Raw genomic sequence first — 12575 nt, forward strand, 5'->3', positions numbered from 1 at the left:
TAAATGCTACGGACGCTATGAATTCTTATTCATTAGCAGCTTCCTAAACACTTGATGAATAATTGCTAAAATGCCCTTTAAAACAAGGAGTAAAAAAAACTTTAAATGAAGGGGTGGCCAGTAAAAATCTAAGTAACCTTGACCTTCTCCTGGAACCTCCAACTGTCAGCAAACAGTGATAACCACACATTTGAGCACCAAAGTTGAATTTCTGTTCCTAAACTCTTTTCCCCTACCTTAATCTGTTGAGCTCAGGCAATACAAAATGTGTTGCCTCGCCCTGTTCAGAAGTATACCAGCCTCACACTTGCACAGACAAGATAGTGTAAATCATTTTTATTATTATTTTATTATTACATTTGAACTTAATTATACAAGCTGCTATTGAAATGGTGTCTAATTATTCCAGATCAGTATCTTACCATAATTACATATTTATCTTGAATTGTGCAGCCAGTTAGAGAGATGAAGTTTTATTAAATATTAAATATAAAAGACTTTCTAACTTTTTTATTTTTCTTACCTAAGGTAAGAAGGTCGTAATGTATTACTTCAGACAAACAAGTATATGTCTCTATCAGTTTAATTTCCCAGTTTAATACATAACCCAATAAACTTCCGGAAATCTAAGCTATTGACATTAAAGAGTGACACATGGCTATGCAATTGAAATGAGTCCGTATATCCTTTAATTTCCTGCCTATTTCCTGGGAAGGGAGTAGGCAAAACACTCGTACAACTTTAGAATTTTTCCTACAGCAGTTATACAGGAAAAGCCGTCAAAAATCTCTATGATAAATAAGTCAACCATTGATTGCAATACCAAAGCACATAGACAGATATCAGAATATGAAAATAAAATCCTGTGTTTACTACTTACTACAATGCTGGTGCCTTAGTACAACCAAGAGTACCACACATAGAACAACATTATCGTTTTATTCTGGGTGGTCGTTATCAATGTGCTCACTTAGCAATACATTTCAGCGAATCTTACAGCATCGCGCAAGGTTTTAAAATAAATAAATAAATAAATAAATAAATAAATAAATAAATAAATAAATAAATAAATAAATATGTCTAGTGGTGTGTACATGAGACCAGCAGTAGCGTATCTGGGAGGAGTTTGTCAATACTGAATTGGAAGAGTAGCTTGTTCAGCATGTAGCCCCAGAGTAGTTATTTTTGTATTTCAGAAGGCTGTGGGTACTGTCAAGAGAAGTGGCGCACAGGTACTGTAAAGGCAACGCTATATTCGGCGACTTTTAGTAGACGAATCTCTTAGTCTGAATGGCTAAACAAATAAACAAGAATCAACTTTTAATTATAATTCAGAGACAAGCTGTAAAACGATTGCAAATACAACTACCAATCCTCTTTATGAACTACACAAAATTAATGAATCGCTAGCAATAGGATAGGCTAGAAGGACTGGACGGGCAAAACGGCACGTCGGGAAAGTATATTTCCAATAAAATGAACAATTGCTGTCTGTGTTGTGCACTTACTGTGTGCTTTTCTTCAGCATGCGAGTTCATCAGTGTGCAATGTACCTTGTGTAAGCAATGTGATGAAACGTTTATCCAGTATGGGCAATGAATCAAAAATAAACATTATGTTCTTGCAGGGTAGCAGTTAGAAAGGAACGAGAAAGCAGGCTGGATGCGAACGAAATCGAACAGAAACTGAACCGAGGAATGTGTGGTAAATCGTAGCACTGGGAAAGGTAAGTCTCAAGTGTGGCAGCATTCAGTTCGTTTCATTTGCTGCAAATTGCAAAGCCCGTATAAATCATGACAGTAGAAGCACAAAAACATTGTCCATGAAAACTGCTGTCAAGTTATCCGCATTCTGAAAGGTCTGTGTCAAACTATCCGCTAGTATAATTCGTTGGCGCGTCTACACTGAGTATAGTGGTACTTAATGCGTGAAATGTGGAGTACTCTTTTCATCTGCTTTTCGAAAATGAAATACCGTAGTAGTCAATAAATTAATATGAAAATTTGCTGAGTCACCTAGCATTTAATACTCTAGTAGGACAATGATATATTTTACTGTAGCCTACTGCTGCAACTTACAAATGCGATTTCAAAATTTACCAGTCTCTACATACATCAAATTTGTATTAAATGAGGCTCAGACTAAGAGCACACCAGAAATGAAAATGTTTTACCGCAGAAATTAATATCATCATAATTGTATATGAGATAAATGAAAAATACGAAGTATGAGAGTGTGTTACATGATACTTTTCCCCGATTAGTAATTAATCTGGATTAGTTATGACAAAGGTCCACACTGTATGAATACTAAATAAGATTATTTTTATTTATTTACCATCGAGGAGGTATTACGATTAAAGGCCATTATTACTGCATATAGGAATATATGATGGTACTATATGTTGGGAGTCCCTTACCCTGGAATTTTCTAAGATTAGTCAACACTTCCACCTGACTGGTGGAAAGCAATGCCCAGGTCATATGCATACAAATATGAAGTTAATTTACTGTCAGAAATGTTGTCATATGCCCATTTAAGGTCATTATAACAGAATATGGGCTTATATTGTAACGCTATCTTATAGAGGCCATTACACAGGATGTTTGACTGGGCATACTCTATCGCTGCTTCAGTTGTGTTTATATATACTTCAGCTATAAATGTTCACCGATTGAAGTAAATTCTAAGTTACCATTTAAAATTTAGAATAGTTTTGGGAAAACGTTATGCAACCAATGTATTATAATGAGTATAAATGAAAAATGAAGGTTGTAAACTACGCTGCATTTAAATCGCTGTTGAAATTTTTTATTTGGAAAAGCTGTACTTGAATTGCAGGTGAAAAGATCATTTAACCTGGAAACCTTTGAATTGTGAAATTATACACCACCAGCAATGCTGATTATTTTGATGAAAACCCCTTATCCATGACTGGAGTCTCTTTTCTACCCATTAGCTTTACACACACTTGCAGCAGCATTTTGAAATGCTTATTTGTCAACAAGTGTCTGGCTCTGCTCTGTACTTTCACCCACATGTCTTCCCTTTGTGTGTGTGTGTGTGTGTGTGTGTGTGTGTAAGTGTGTGTGTGTGTGTGTGTGAGAGAGAGAGTGAGTGAGTGATAGAGAGGGAGAATGCCAGAGAAAGAATTTGGACCCATTCTGTGTGTATGTGCGTGTGTTTGCACGTGTGTGTGTGTGTCTTAGTATTAAAAAGTCCAAACTAAAGTTATCCTGATCATATATTCATATGGAGAACCATTGAATCATAGTCACGAATCCACAGAAATGCATAGAAACTGACAACGGATTATTGATGTTGAGTTACTATTATGCTAATTTATACTAAAAGATTTGCTCATAATTTGATCCTTTTCCCCCATGTGTTTCTTACTTGTTCATATCTGGATTCTCAGTGTACCGTAGGATATTAACCTGGTCTCCCAAGCCTATGGTATGATACAGAAATGGCTGTGTTTGAAACACTACTATTAATGTCACCTGATCGGTATCGTTGGACTCCGAAGTTGAAGTTCAGTAATATGTGGGTGATGTCTTCCATATGAATAGGCCATTGTTGGGTGTATTTGAATGATAAATTCAATTCAGTAATTTAATGGGTTTTTTTTTTTTTTGTTATTTATTTATTTAATTTTCTTGCGGAAAGTGAACTTTAACTATCATTTAAGGCTTGATAAACAGAAGTATTTTCAAAAATTATATTTGATATATGTAATTACCAGCCTTGAAGATGCTCAAATTTTTATCTTTGTACACCAATCATACTATTTTATCTCAGCATACTATCTTTATACTTTAGTCAAATATGGGTTCATGTTCATTCTGAACTGAAAGGTGATTATTGGTGGTACCACTGTCTGTTTCCACAAGTAAAACTGGGTATCCAATGCACAATCCGATTATTTTGAAAAAAAAAAGAACAATGCTTTTTGTGCAATTTCACTTCCTTTTCCCCATGCTAACATGGAGGAAAAAATAGTTGAACTATGGGTTTATAAACATAGACCCTATCATGCAATCTTATTCAGGACATGAATGTCAAATTTACACAGTTAAACAGCAAACTCCATCCATTTACTCACCCATACAAAGAAAGCAAATAGAAGCAAGAAACAGCCATAGCAGTATCATTTACAGTATTATCATGAAATTCTGGTCATTCATGTGCACGGATATTAGCTTTTTACATATTTATTGTCACATTTATGGTATCACTGATATTTCATGAAATTAACATTTTGATGTTGCATATAAATGCTATAAATAATGATTTTCAAAAATTCTGATCTCTCTCTCTCTCTCTCTCTCTCACACTCTCCCTCTCTCTCTCTCTCAGGAAACAGAATGAGGAGAGTCAGAGTACTTTTTGTTGTCATTGGAGTTTTTGTTTTGTCACAGAAGTGTGATTCACTTTGTCAAATCAGCGGCGAACTAGCCTTGTGTGATGGTCGGTCCCTCGTCCAAGTTCCAATGTTACCCTCTTACGTAACCAGAGTTTCTCTCAGCAACAATTATATAGGCGAGGTCAATGAAACGTCTTTTGCTGGACAGGAGCAGCTGGAGTCAATTGACCTTGGGACACAGAAAACGGAGAAGCTTCTTGTTAGGAACAATGCATTTCGAGGGCTGACAAACCTGACATTTCTCCATTTAGGGGACATCCAAGCTCTTATTCTTGAACCCAGTGCATTTGCGGGACTGACAAACTTGAAGAGTCTGGTTTTGTTATACAGTGGCCTTGATGAATCCATTCTGGAGGGGGACTACCTACGTCCCCTTCAGTCGCTCGAAACCCTCAACCTCTTTGGCAACAAGATCAGCAGAATTCGGCCTGCCCTTTTTTTCCAAAACATGACAAAACTTAAAGAGATCAGCTTGAAACTGAACACCATCAGCAGCATTTGTGAAGGAGACCTGCTTGGCTTCCAGGGCAAGCACTTCCACCTCCTGGAACTGTCTAGCATTTATTTGCGGGACATGAATAAGTATGGTACAGACTGGAAAAAATGTGGCAACCCATTCGCAAATATTTCTGTGACAGTGTTGGCCTTGTCTGGTAATGGGTTTAGTGTTGAAAAAACGCAACTATTTTTCAAAGCAACAGAAGGGACCAGAATCGATTACCTCATTCTCTCCTCCAATACTATGGGCCGATCAATCGGCTATTCCAATCTGAAAGACCCAGACAAAAGGACATTTGAAGGCCTTGGCAAAAGCTCTCTAAAAATTTTGGACATATCTAAAAATTCAATTTTCTCTCTCCAATTTTCAGTATTCAGTGCTCTGAAAGAGGCAGAAGTGATCATGCTTGCTCATAACAAAATTAATCAGATTGACAAGGGTGCATTTTTGGGGCTCATCAGTCTACGAGGGCTTGACCTTTCAAACAACCTCTTGGGTGAGATCTATCCCTACACTTTTGAAAATCTTCCCAACGTTGTTCATATAAATCTGTCATACAACCACATTGGGGTAATTGTATACAAGTCCTTTGATGGGCTTTACAATTTAACTACTTTAGATCTCACAGGAAACTCTATCACTGTTCTTCATACATTTGCAAAAATACCCAACTTGAAGCAGCTCCTCTTAGGTGATAATGACATACAGTCTGTTTATGGTCTTCCTGTCTTTGCTAAAACAAGCACCGTAGTTGAATTAGGGAACAACAAATTGAGGGACCTTAAAGCATTGTATGAAATCCTTGCTAATCTACCTTATGTGCAGACAATTCTATTTGGATCTAACTTGATTTCGGTCTGTTTCCCCAGTCATTCCATACCACCACAGAACAGCCTAATGGTCCTTGACCTGCAGAAAAATGCAATGCAGTCAATATGGGCATCTGAAGTCTGCTTAGATGTGTTTGACAACCTCAGCAATCTCCATAGCATTTCTCTAATGGGTAATGCCCTCCGGTCCCCTTTACCGAAAGGTATTTTCAAAGGCCTGGTCTCTCTGAAGTCAATGGACCTTTCTTTCAACATGCTCACGTATCTTCCTAAAGATACATTCCCGAAAAACCTGAAATCTCTCGATTTGTCCCATAATATCTTAAGCTCTCCTGACCCAGACGCCTTTCTGTCTGTTGTGCTCATTAACCTGAGTGACAATCCTTTCTTCTGTGACTGCAGCTTGAAGAAGTTTCTCCCCTGGCTTAACAAAACAAATACAACATTCGCAAGCCCCAAGGAAAGCCTGAGATGTGAGTTTCCCAAGCAGTTGTTGGGTGTTAGCCTCGTGGATTGCAGTGCAGATGTATGCGAGGAGGATGACGAGAATCTCATGGCAGAGCTGAGGATCGTACTTTTAGTGACCTCCTCTACAGTCCTGGTGCTCACCACTGTGGGTGGCATTGCCTTTGCTCATCTCCGAGGAACCTGCTTCAACGTTTACAAAAGGGCCCTCGCCAGGGTTTTGGAGGGACCCCGAAATGATCCTGCCCAGGATAGGTTCAAGTACGATGCCTACCTGTGTTTCAGCCATACTGATTTCAGGTGGGTGAATCGTGCCCTGCTCAAGAGGTTGGACTCACAGTTCTCGGAAAACAACCTCCTCCGCTTATGCTTTGAAGCTCGGGACTTTATGCCAGGGGAGGACCACGTCTCCAATATAAGAGATGCCATCTGGCACAGCCGGAAGACCGTGTGCGTGGTGTCAAGAGAGTTCCTCAAGGACGGATGGTGTCTTGAGGCCTTCAGTTTGGCTCAGAGCCGGATGATTGACGAGCTGAGGGACGTCCTTGTCATGGTCGTGGTCGGGCGGATCCCGCACTACCAGCTGATGAAGTACCAGCTAATCAGGGCGTTTGTACAGAAGAGGGAGTACCTGCAGTGGCCAGAGGATAGCCAAGACCTGGAGTGGTTCTATGACAGGCTCACACTGAAGATTCTAAAGCAGGGGAGAGTTGAGAAGCAAAGTGACATCAAGCTTCAAAATATCCCCAAGTCGTGAATTTGCCATACCAAACTAAAACTAAACTACAACCTGAGAGAAAACCACCTCTTTTTGTATTGTTATGGAGGCTTGTGTAGGGGAATTATAAAAGAAACTGCTTTAAAAATGTTTTTAAATAAGTAGTAACCAACCCTGATCCTGGAGATTGTCACTTCCTGTAGGTTGTAACTTTAACCCTAATTTGCCACACCTGGCTCTACTAATTAGCAGCTCAACAACATCTCTTGCTGTTGAATGAGGTGTGCTTTATTAGGGTTTGAATGAAAACCTACAGGATGGTAGATCTCCAGGAACAGGGTTGGTTACCACTGTTTTAAGTGGTAAGTAAACAAACAGATGCAGTAATAAGATTTGTTTTGAAATTAGAAACATGAATCTGTTTTGCATTGACACTTAATACAGACCGCATTCTTTATTTTCCAAGGAACCCATTTAAAAATATCTCGGCAAAAGTTTTGATTGTGGGGAGTATCACCATGGAGTTTTTTGTGAATTTGTTCCTCATTTTCTTCTGACTTGTGGTGACATATTGAGGTCAGTGAATTCACTCAATTTCCTATACACGTTATGTCTTTCCTCCTCTTGTAGGAAGTAAAACTACCCCCCAGCTCATCGTACATATAGTGGACTGTGCACTTTGCAATCTTGCACACAGCAAATGTCATCCTAAAAGAAAGGAAATGCACAAGCAAGTGTTCAAAATATTACAGTCATTTGTCAATTTAGCCATTCTTTTTTATTTTCAAAACCACTGGACAATACAGTGGAACAATATGTGAAAACATTGCTCAGATGATTGGACTGCAACACTGAACCCAGTTTTCTGACCTCTTAATCTCAGTTTGATTGCCCCTTATTCTCTTTAGTTTTGTTTATGTTTCATATATTTTGTCAATGGAACATGAACTTTGTATCTCGGGATCAAGTGCTGTGCACTTTGTTGTCTTTTGTAATTTGTTTTCTTTCTTTTTTAAGCCATTTGATTATTTTTCTGGAGGAGTTGCCTATTTTTGTGAAGTCCAAAATATGCCGCTTACAATAATAATAAATCTGATAAAAATCCATCTGTTCCTATGACTGTGAGTGGATTCCTTGTACGCCTTATGTGAAGACAGAGGATCATTTGCTCCATTACAGCCATTACATTATATTACCTATTAAATAATGAAATTACATTTCAATGTATTACATTATATTTACTTAGCAGACTGTCATCCAGAGCAATTTACAATGGTACAAAGTAAAATGTCCAGTGTTAAATCAACTCTTACATACTACATGTGGTTCCGACTGCACTTAATGAATTGAATTAACACTGGACATTTTACTGCGTAGGCAAACTTAAGCCCAGCCTCTCAACTGCGGCTTCCAAGATTCCTATGCCAGCAAGTAAAGATGCAACATCAATAAATCAAAAGTGCACATTAACTAAGCTAACCAAGAACCATGATTTTTAAAAAAATAATTCTAAATAGAAACAGATTACATCCAAAGCAAAATCAAAGAAACATGGAACCATACAAATACAATTTAAAACCTTACAAATACCATAGCCTGCATGGTAAAGGTGGGAATGCTATGTCTGGGTCTGGGATAAGAGGGGTGTCAAGATGCAGTCTTAAAGAGGCAGGACTTCAGTCTGTCAGAAGAGAGCCCATTCTGCCTTCTTGACCAACAGGAAGTTTGCTCCACCACACAGTTCCACGTGCCTGAATGGGGATGGGCAAGCTTACAGTCTTTATACTATGACAATAATTATGCCTCTAATGTAATAATTAAAAAGCAACAATGCAGGGATTAGAAACTTAAGGGACCACATGCTATTTCTTATTTCAATGAATGAATGATAAGGAGATTAGGAAAAGATAAAACTTGCCAGTTACTCAAAATTTAGGGACTTCATAAAACAATTTCAGTCTCTAAGTGATTACTGTTTCTTACCCTTCCAGAACAGGGCGTGATGTGGAAGCGAGCAGTTTTACCACTGGGTAGCAGTCTAAAACTTTACTACAACTCTTCACAAACGCTGAATCCATCTGGTAGTGATTGCCTTGCAGATACATAATTCACAGGTTTAGTTTTTTCACAAATGTTTCTATGCTTTACGTAAGCACTTGGTGAAAGTATGTGGAGGAACATGCAGAATTCAAAAATGGCCATTTAATGTAAATTATGATCTTTCATTGTGCACAAGTGTTGAAATATGCATCCTTCAGATGCTGTGCACAATATGCTGTATTAACACAGTCACTTGTATGAATTGACTGAAAAATACTAAAAGTAAAAAAAAAAAGTTAGGGTCAGAGGTCAGTGCAGTGTTGCAATGTTTTAACTGGCTCATGTCCCAGAAAGGACAATTTCTTCCCCTTTCTGGCCACAGAAAGCAAATGTAAAAATTGCAGTTTTCATTTCAGTGATATTTCACAGTTCCTCTTAAGCAAAGCAGTTGTTAACACAATTGCATTGCATAGCCTGTGGTCAGAGCATGCATCACCCACTGACATGAAGCTAATGGGCACCAGCATGTGATGTAGCGGGCAAGGAAACAAGCCATGCTAAAACCTCAGCCTAGTCAGGACTGTGCTCTGCATGGCGTTTGATCATGAGGCTTGACAAACCCTGCAAGGGCAATGGCATGTTCCTCTCCAGCGATTTGGAAAGGAGCACCCCTGTTCCCATTCCAGGACAAAAGAGCACATGGCACCCCAGATGAGGTCCTGGGGTGAGCTGTCTGTACAGATGGTGCCTGCATCCCCGGTTCTTGAACAAAATGCTCTATATGTGCCTCCCTGGCCACCGTAGTCTGCTGTAGAAGGTGTGTGCCTTTAAAGCAGGGATTTACAAGTCCAGTCCTGTGGAGGTGTACACAGCGTCTCAAGGTTTTGTGGTTTCCTTTCAATAAAGAGCCAGTTTAGGCCTCGGTAACCCGGTGCGGTATATGGACTCATTTGCCAATCGATGACTCAAATTAAGCACTGAAAGCGCTGTTAAGAGCAAGCGCTTTCAACAAGTGAGCACTTGCTGAAGGTGTGTGGAGGAATGTGTGAAATTCAAAAACATGGCCAATAAATGTCAATTTCAGATCATTTCAGTGCTTTGGTAGTATAGGAGTGTTGAAATATGCAACCCTCTAGATGCTGTGCACAATATGATGTACTAACCCAGTCGCTTGACTGTGTTGACTGAAAAACAATTAATAGTAAAAAGAGTAAAATTGGGGCAGTGCAGTGTTGCAATGGTTTAACTGGCTCCCTGAATCCATGAATTGCAATGAGCTGTCAATTGTTCTTAATTAGATCCATTTAATGTCTCAATGTCTCTCTCCTAAATCGCATTGTGTCAGACATAGCTAGGCATAACATGAAGAATGCATATCCCATATTCACATCCCTGAACTTTTAATCAGTCAGATAAACAAATACTTTGATTTTATACAATGTTCATTATGGAAAATGATTCTTTTAGAACAGGGGTGTCCGATCTCATTTGAAAAGGACCATTAAATCACAGACTGAAGTCATTTTTATAAACACCTAGTCAGTGAAACTCTATCAATACATGAAGCCTGTACAATGTTAAGATGTCTTAAGGAACAATTCTGAAGGAACTTAAATACCAGTTTTCGATGACTTTCATTGCTCAAGAGATTGGCTGTAACAAAAACCAGTGTACGCAGGGAACCAAGTTTGAAAACCCATGCAAAAGAGATTTCTTATGTTTCACAGTTATTGCACAAGACCAAAAAAATAACTACTACCGCATGGAAGGAAGCAGTTGAATAAGCTTACTCTTATCCAACTGCCTTTATGTCTGTCAAGCTTTCAGCCGTGGTTTGTTGTGTGAACATCTCAGAAAAAACCTTGAATATCTTGAATTCTTGTTTTTCTTTGCAAAGTATTCAATTCTCTGATGCAAAAAAGTGGTGTAATATGGATTTGTTGTATTTGTCTGTATTCACTAGTATGAACAATGTGTCATCTCAAATTGCCCATGCATAAATCAAATACCAACTGAACAAAAAGCCTCAATCACAAAGAATAAGCTCAGCTGATTTCCCAGATACCATTGATGACTGTCCTGTTTTTTCAATGTTAATAGATACTCATCTATTACAAGCATCAAAATATGCTTGTAAATCAGTGGAAATAGAAAAAAATAAATATGCACATTTTGAAAGAATCTTCAGTTTATTCCATTTGTTGACCCTTTGTATTTAAAATTAGGTTTGATATGTTGCTCAGCATTACTGTGTCAGATCACACTGTTGATTAAGGTAGTTTATTTTCAATAAAATACACTACCTTTGAACTTTCTTCTAAGAAAATTAAACATTGGATGCAAGCCTAGTGCTACACCCCCAAGCAAACCACGCCACTTTGTTTGGGGGTGTAGTTTCTTTGAAATGGAACTCTGGAATTTGGAGTATGAAAGCAAACTGTTGTAACCACCGGTCACCACAGATGTCGCCTGTACCACCAATACTGAAAAAAAAAAAAAAAAAAAAAAAAAAATGCTTTTTTATATTGTTATTTTAATATTTTTATTTTTTAACTTGACAATAATGTAGGTGCGAAAAGACAGATACTGGGTCAACATATAGCGAGGAGCCCCTGTAGTCACTTTCAAGTTTCATCAATCTTTCATCAGTACGGATAATAACAGTACAATTTTTTTTTTTTTTTTTGTGTCCTTTTATTTTATGGCAATTTTATGGTTAAACTTACAATATTTTCCCATAATGTTAAGCAATTGAGAGATCCAACTAAAAATGAATGCACTTTACTTATTTATCAAACACAGAGCGGCACAGATTATTTTTGTTTGATGATTTTATTTTACTGAAAGGCTCAATGAGGAGATCAAGCAACATGTCATGGCTCAAAGCACTCAGCAGAGGTGGCTATTTTCTTCTGATATTATTGAGAACAGAACTTCACAGGTGGATTGGTTATTAGTACTCTAAGAATAGATAACGAGAACTTTATTATGTTTTAATGTAGCCTATATGGGTACACCACAGAATCTATTAATGCAAATTTGTTTGATCAGTTATGCATTACAGTGAAAGACCTGTTAAACAAATATGCTGGGGCATGTTGCATGGATACCTGGGAAGGCAGTCTTCAGGAATGTATTAGTGTTTGCTGAAAATAACTTGATTTAATTAATTTATTGAATTTTTAATAACCACCATAGAATTGCAGGCATTTTTGAGGATTTTGCCATCCCACAGTTCCAAAATCTTACAGTAAAAATGCGTGGATTATATATGAATACATGGGAAGGTGTTGTTCAAGAACTGAACTTTGCAGAAAACAGTTTGATTTCATAAGTTTATTGAATTTAAAAAAAATGGTATGTATAGACTTTAATGACCATTTTGGAGGATTTTACCATCCCATAATTCCAGATTCCTACAGTAAAACACACAAACACCTTCGCGTGGATACCTGGGAAGACTTCAATAGGTTTCGCAAAACTATTTGTTTTGATGATTTAATGGAATTTAAAAAAAAAAAAAAAAATTTTAATTGTCATGGAGTATTAAATAGCCTACTGCATTCTCGAGTATGTAATACTCCATTCCGGAGTATT

At 37.8% G+C, this 12575-nt stretch overlaps 1 protein-coding gene across 2 annotated transcripts; it reads left to right on the top strand.

The window, feature by feature from the left end:
* The first annotated feature begins 1095 nt into the window (after positions 1–1095).
* Positions 1096–8050, top strand: LOC118232444 (toll-like receptor 5). 2 transcript variants are annotated; one of them, XM_035427437.1, is made up of 3 exons: positions 1096–1232; positions 1628–1726; positions 4360–8050. In XM_035427437.1, the coding sequence occupies exon 3, from the start codon at positions 4368–4370 to the stop codon at positions 6975–6977; it is 2610 nt and encodes an 869-aa protein (XP_035283328.1). In that variant the 5' UTR covers positions 1096–1232; positions 1628–1726; positions 4360–4367; the 3' UTR covers positions 6978–8050. The 2 variants fall into 2 exon arrangements, with proteins under 2 accessions (XP_035283328.1, XP_035283329.1); XM_035427438.1 differs by having other exon boundaries at positions 1115–1232; positions 1633–1726.
* Positions 8051–12575: the final 4525 nt, after the last annotated feature.

The sequence above is a fragment of the Anguilla anguilla genome, chromosome 7 (assembly GCF_013347855.1).
Source record: "Anguilla anguilla isolate fAngAng1 chromosome 7, fAngAng1.pri, whole genome shotgun sequence".
In the NCBI taxonomy this organism is placed as follows: Eukaryota; Metazoa; Chordata; class Actinopteri; order Anguilliformes; family Anguillidae; genus Anguilla; species Anguilla anguilla.

Bases quoted from the DNA above. Each gene is read 5' to 3' on its own strand.
- LOC118232444 (XM_035427437.1), top strand. From the start codon at position 4,368: ATGAGGAGAGTCAGAGTACTTTTTGTTGTCATTGGAGTTTTTGTTTTG.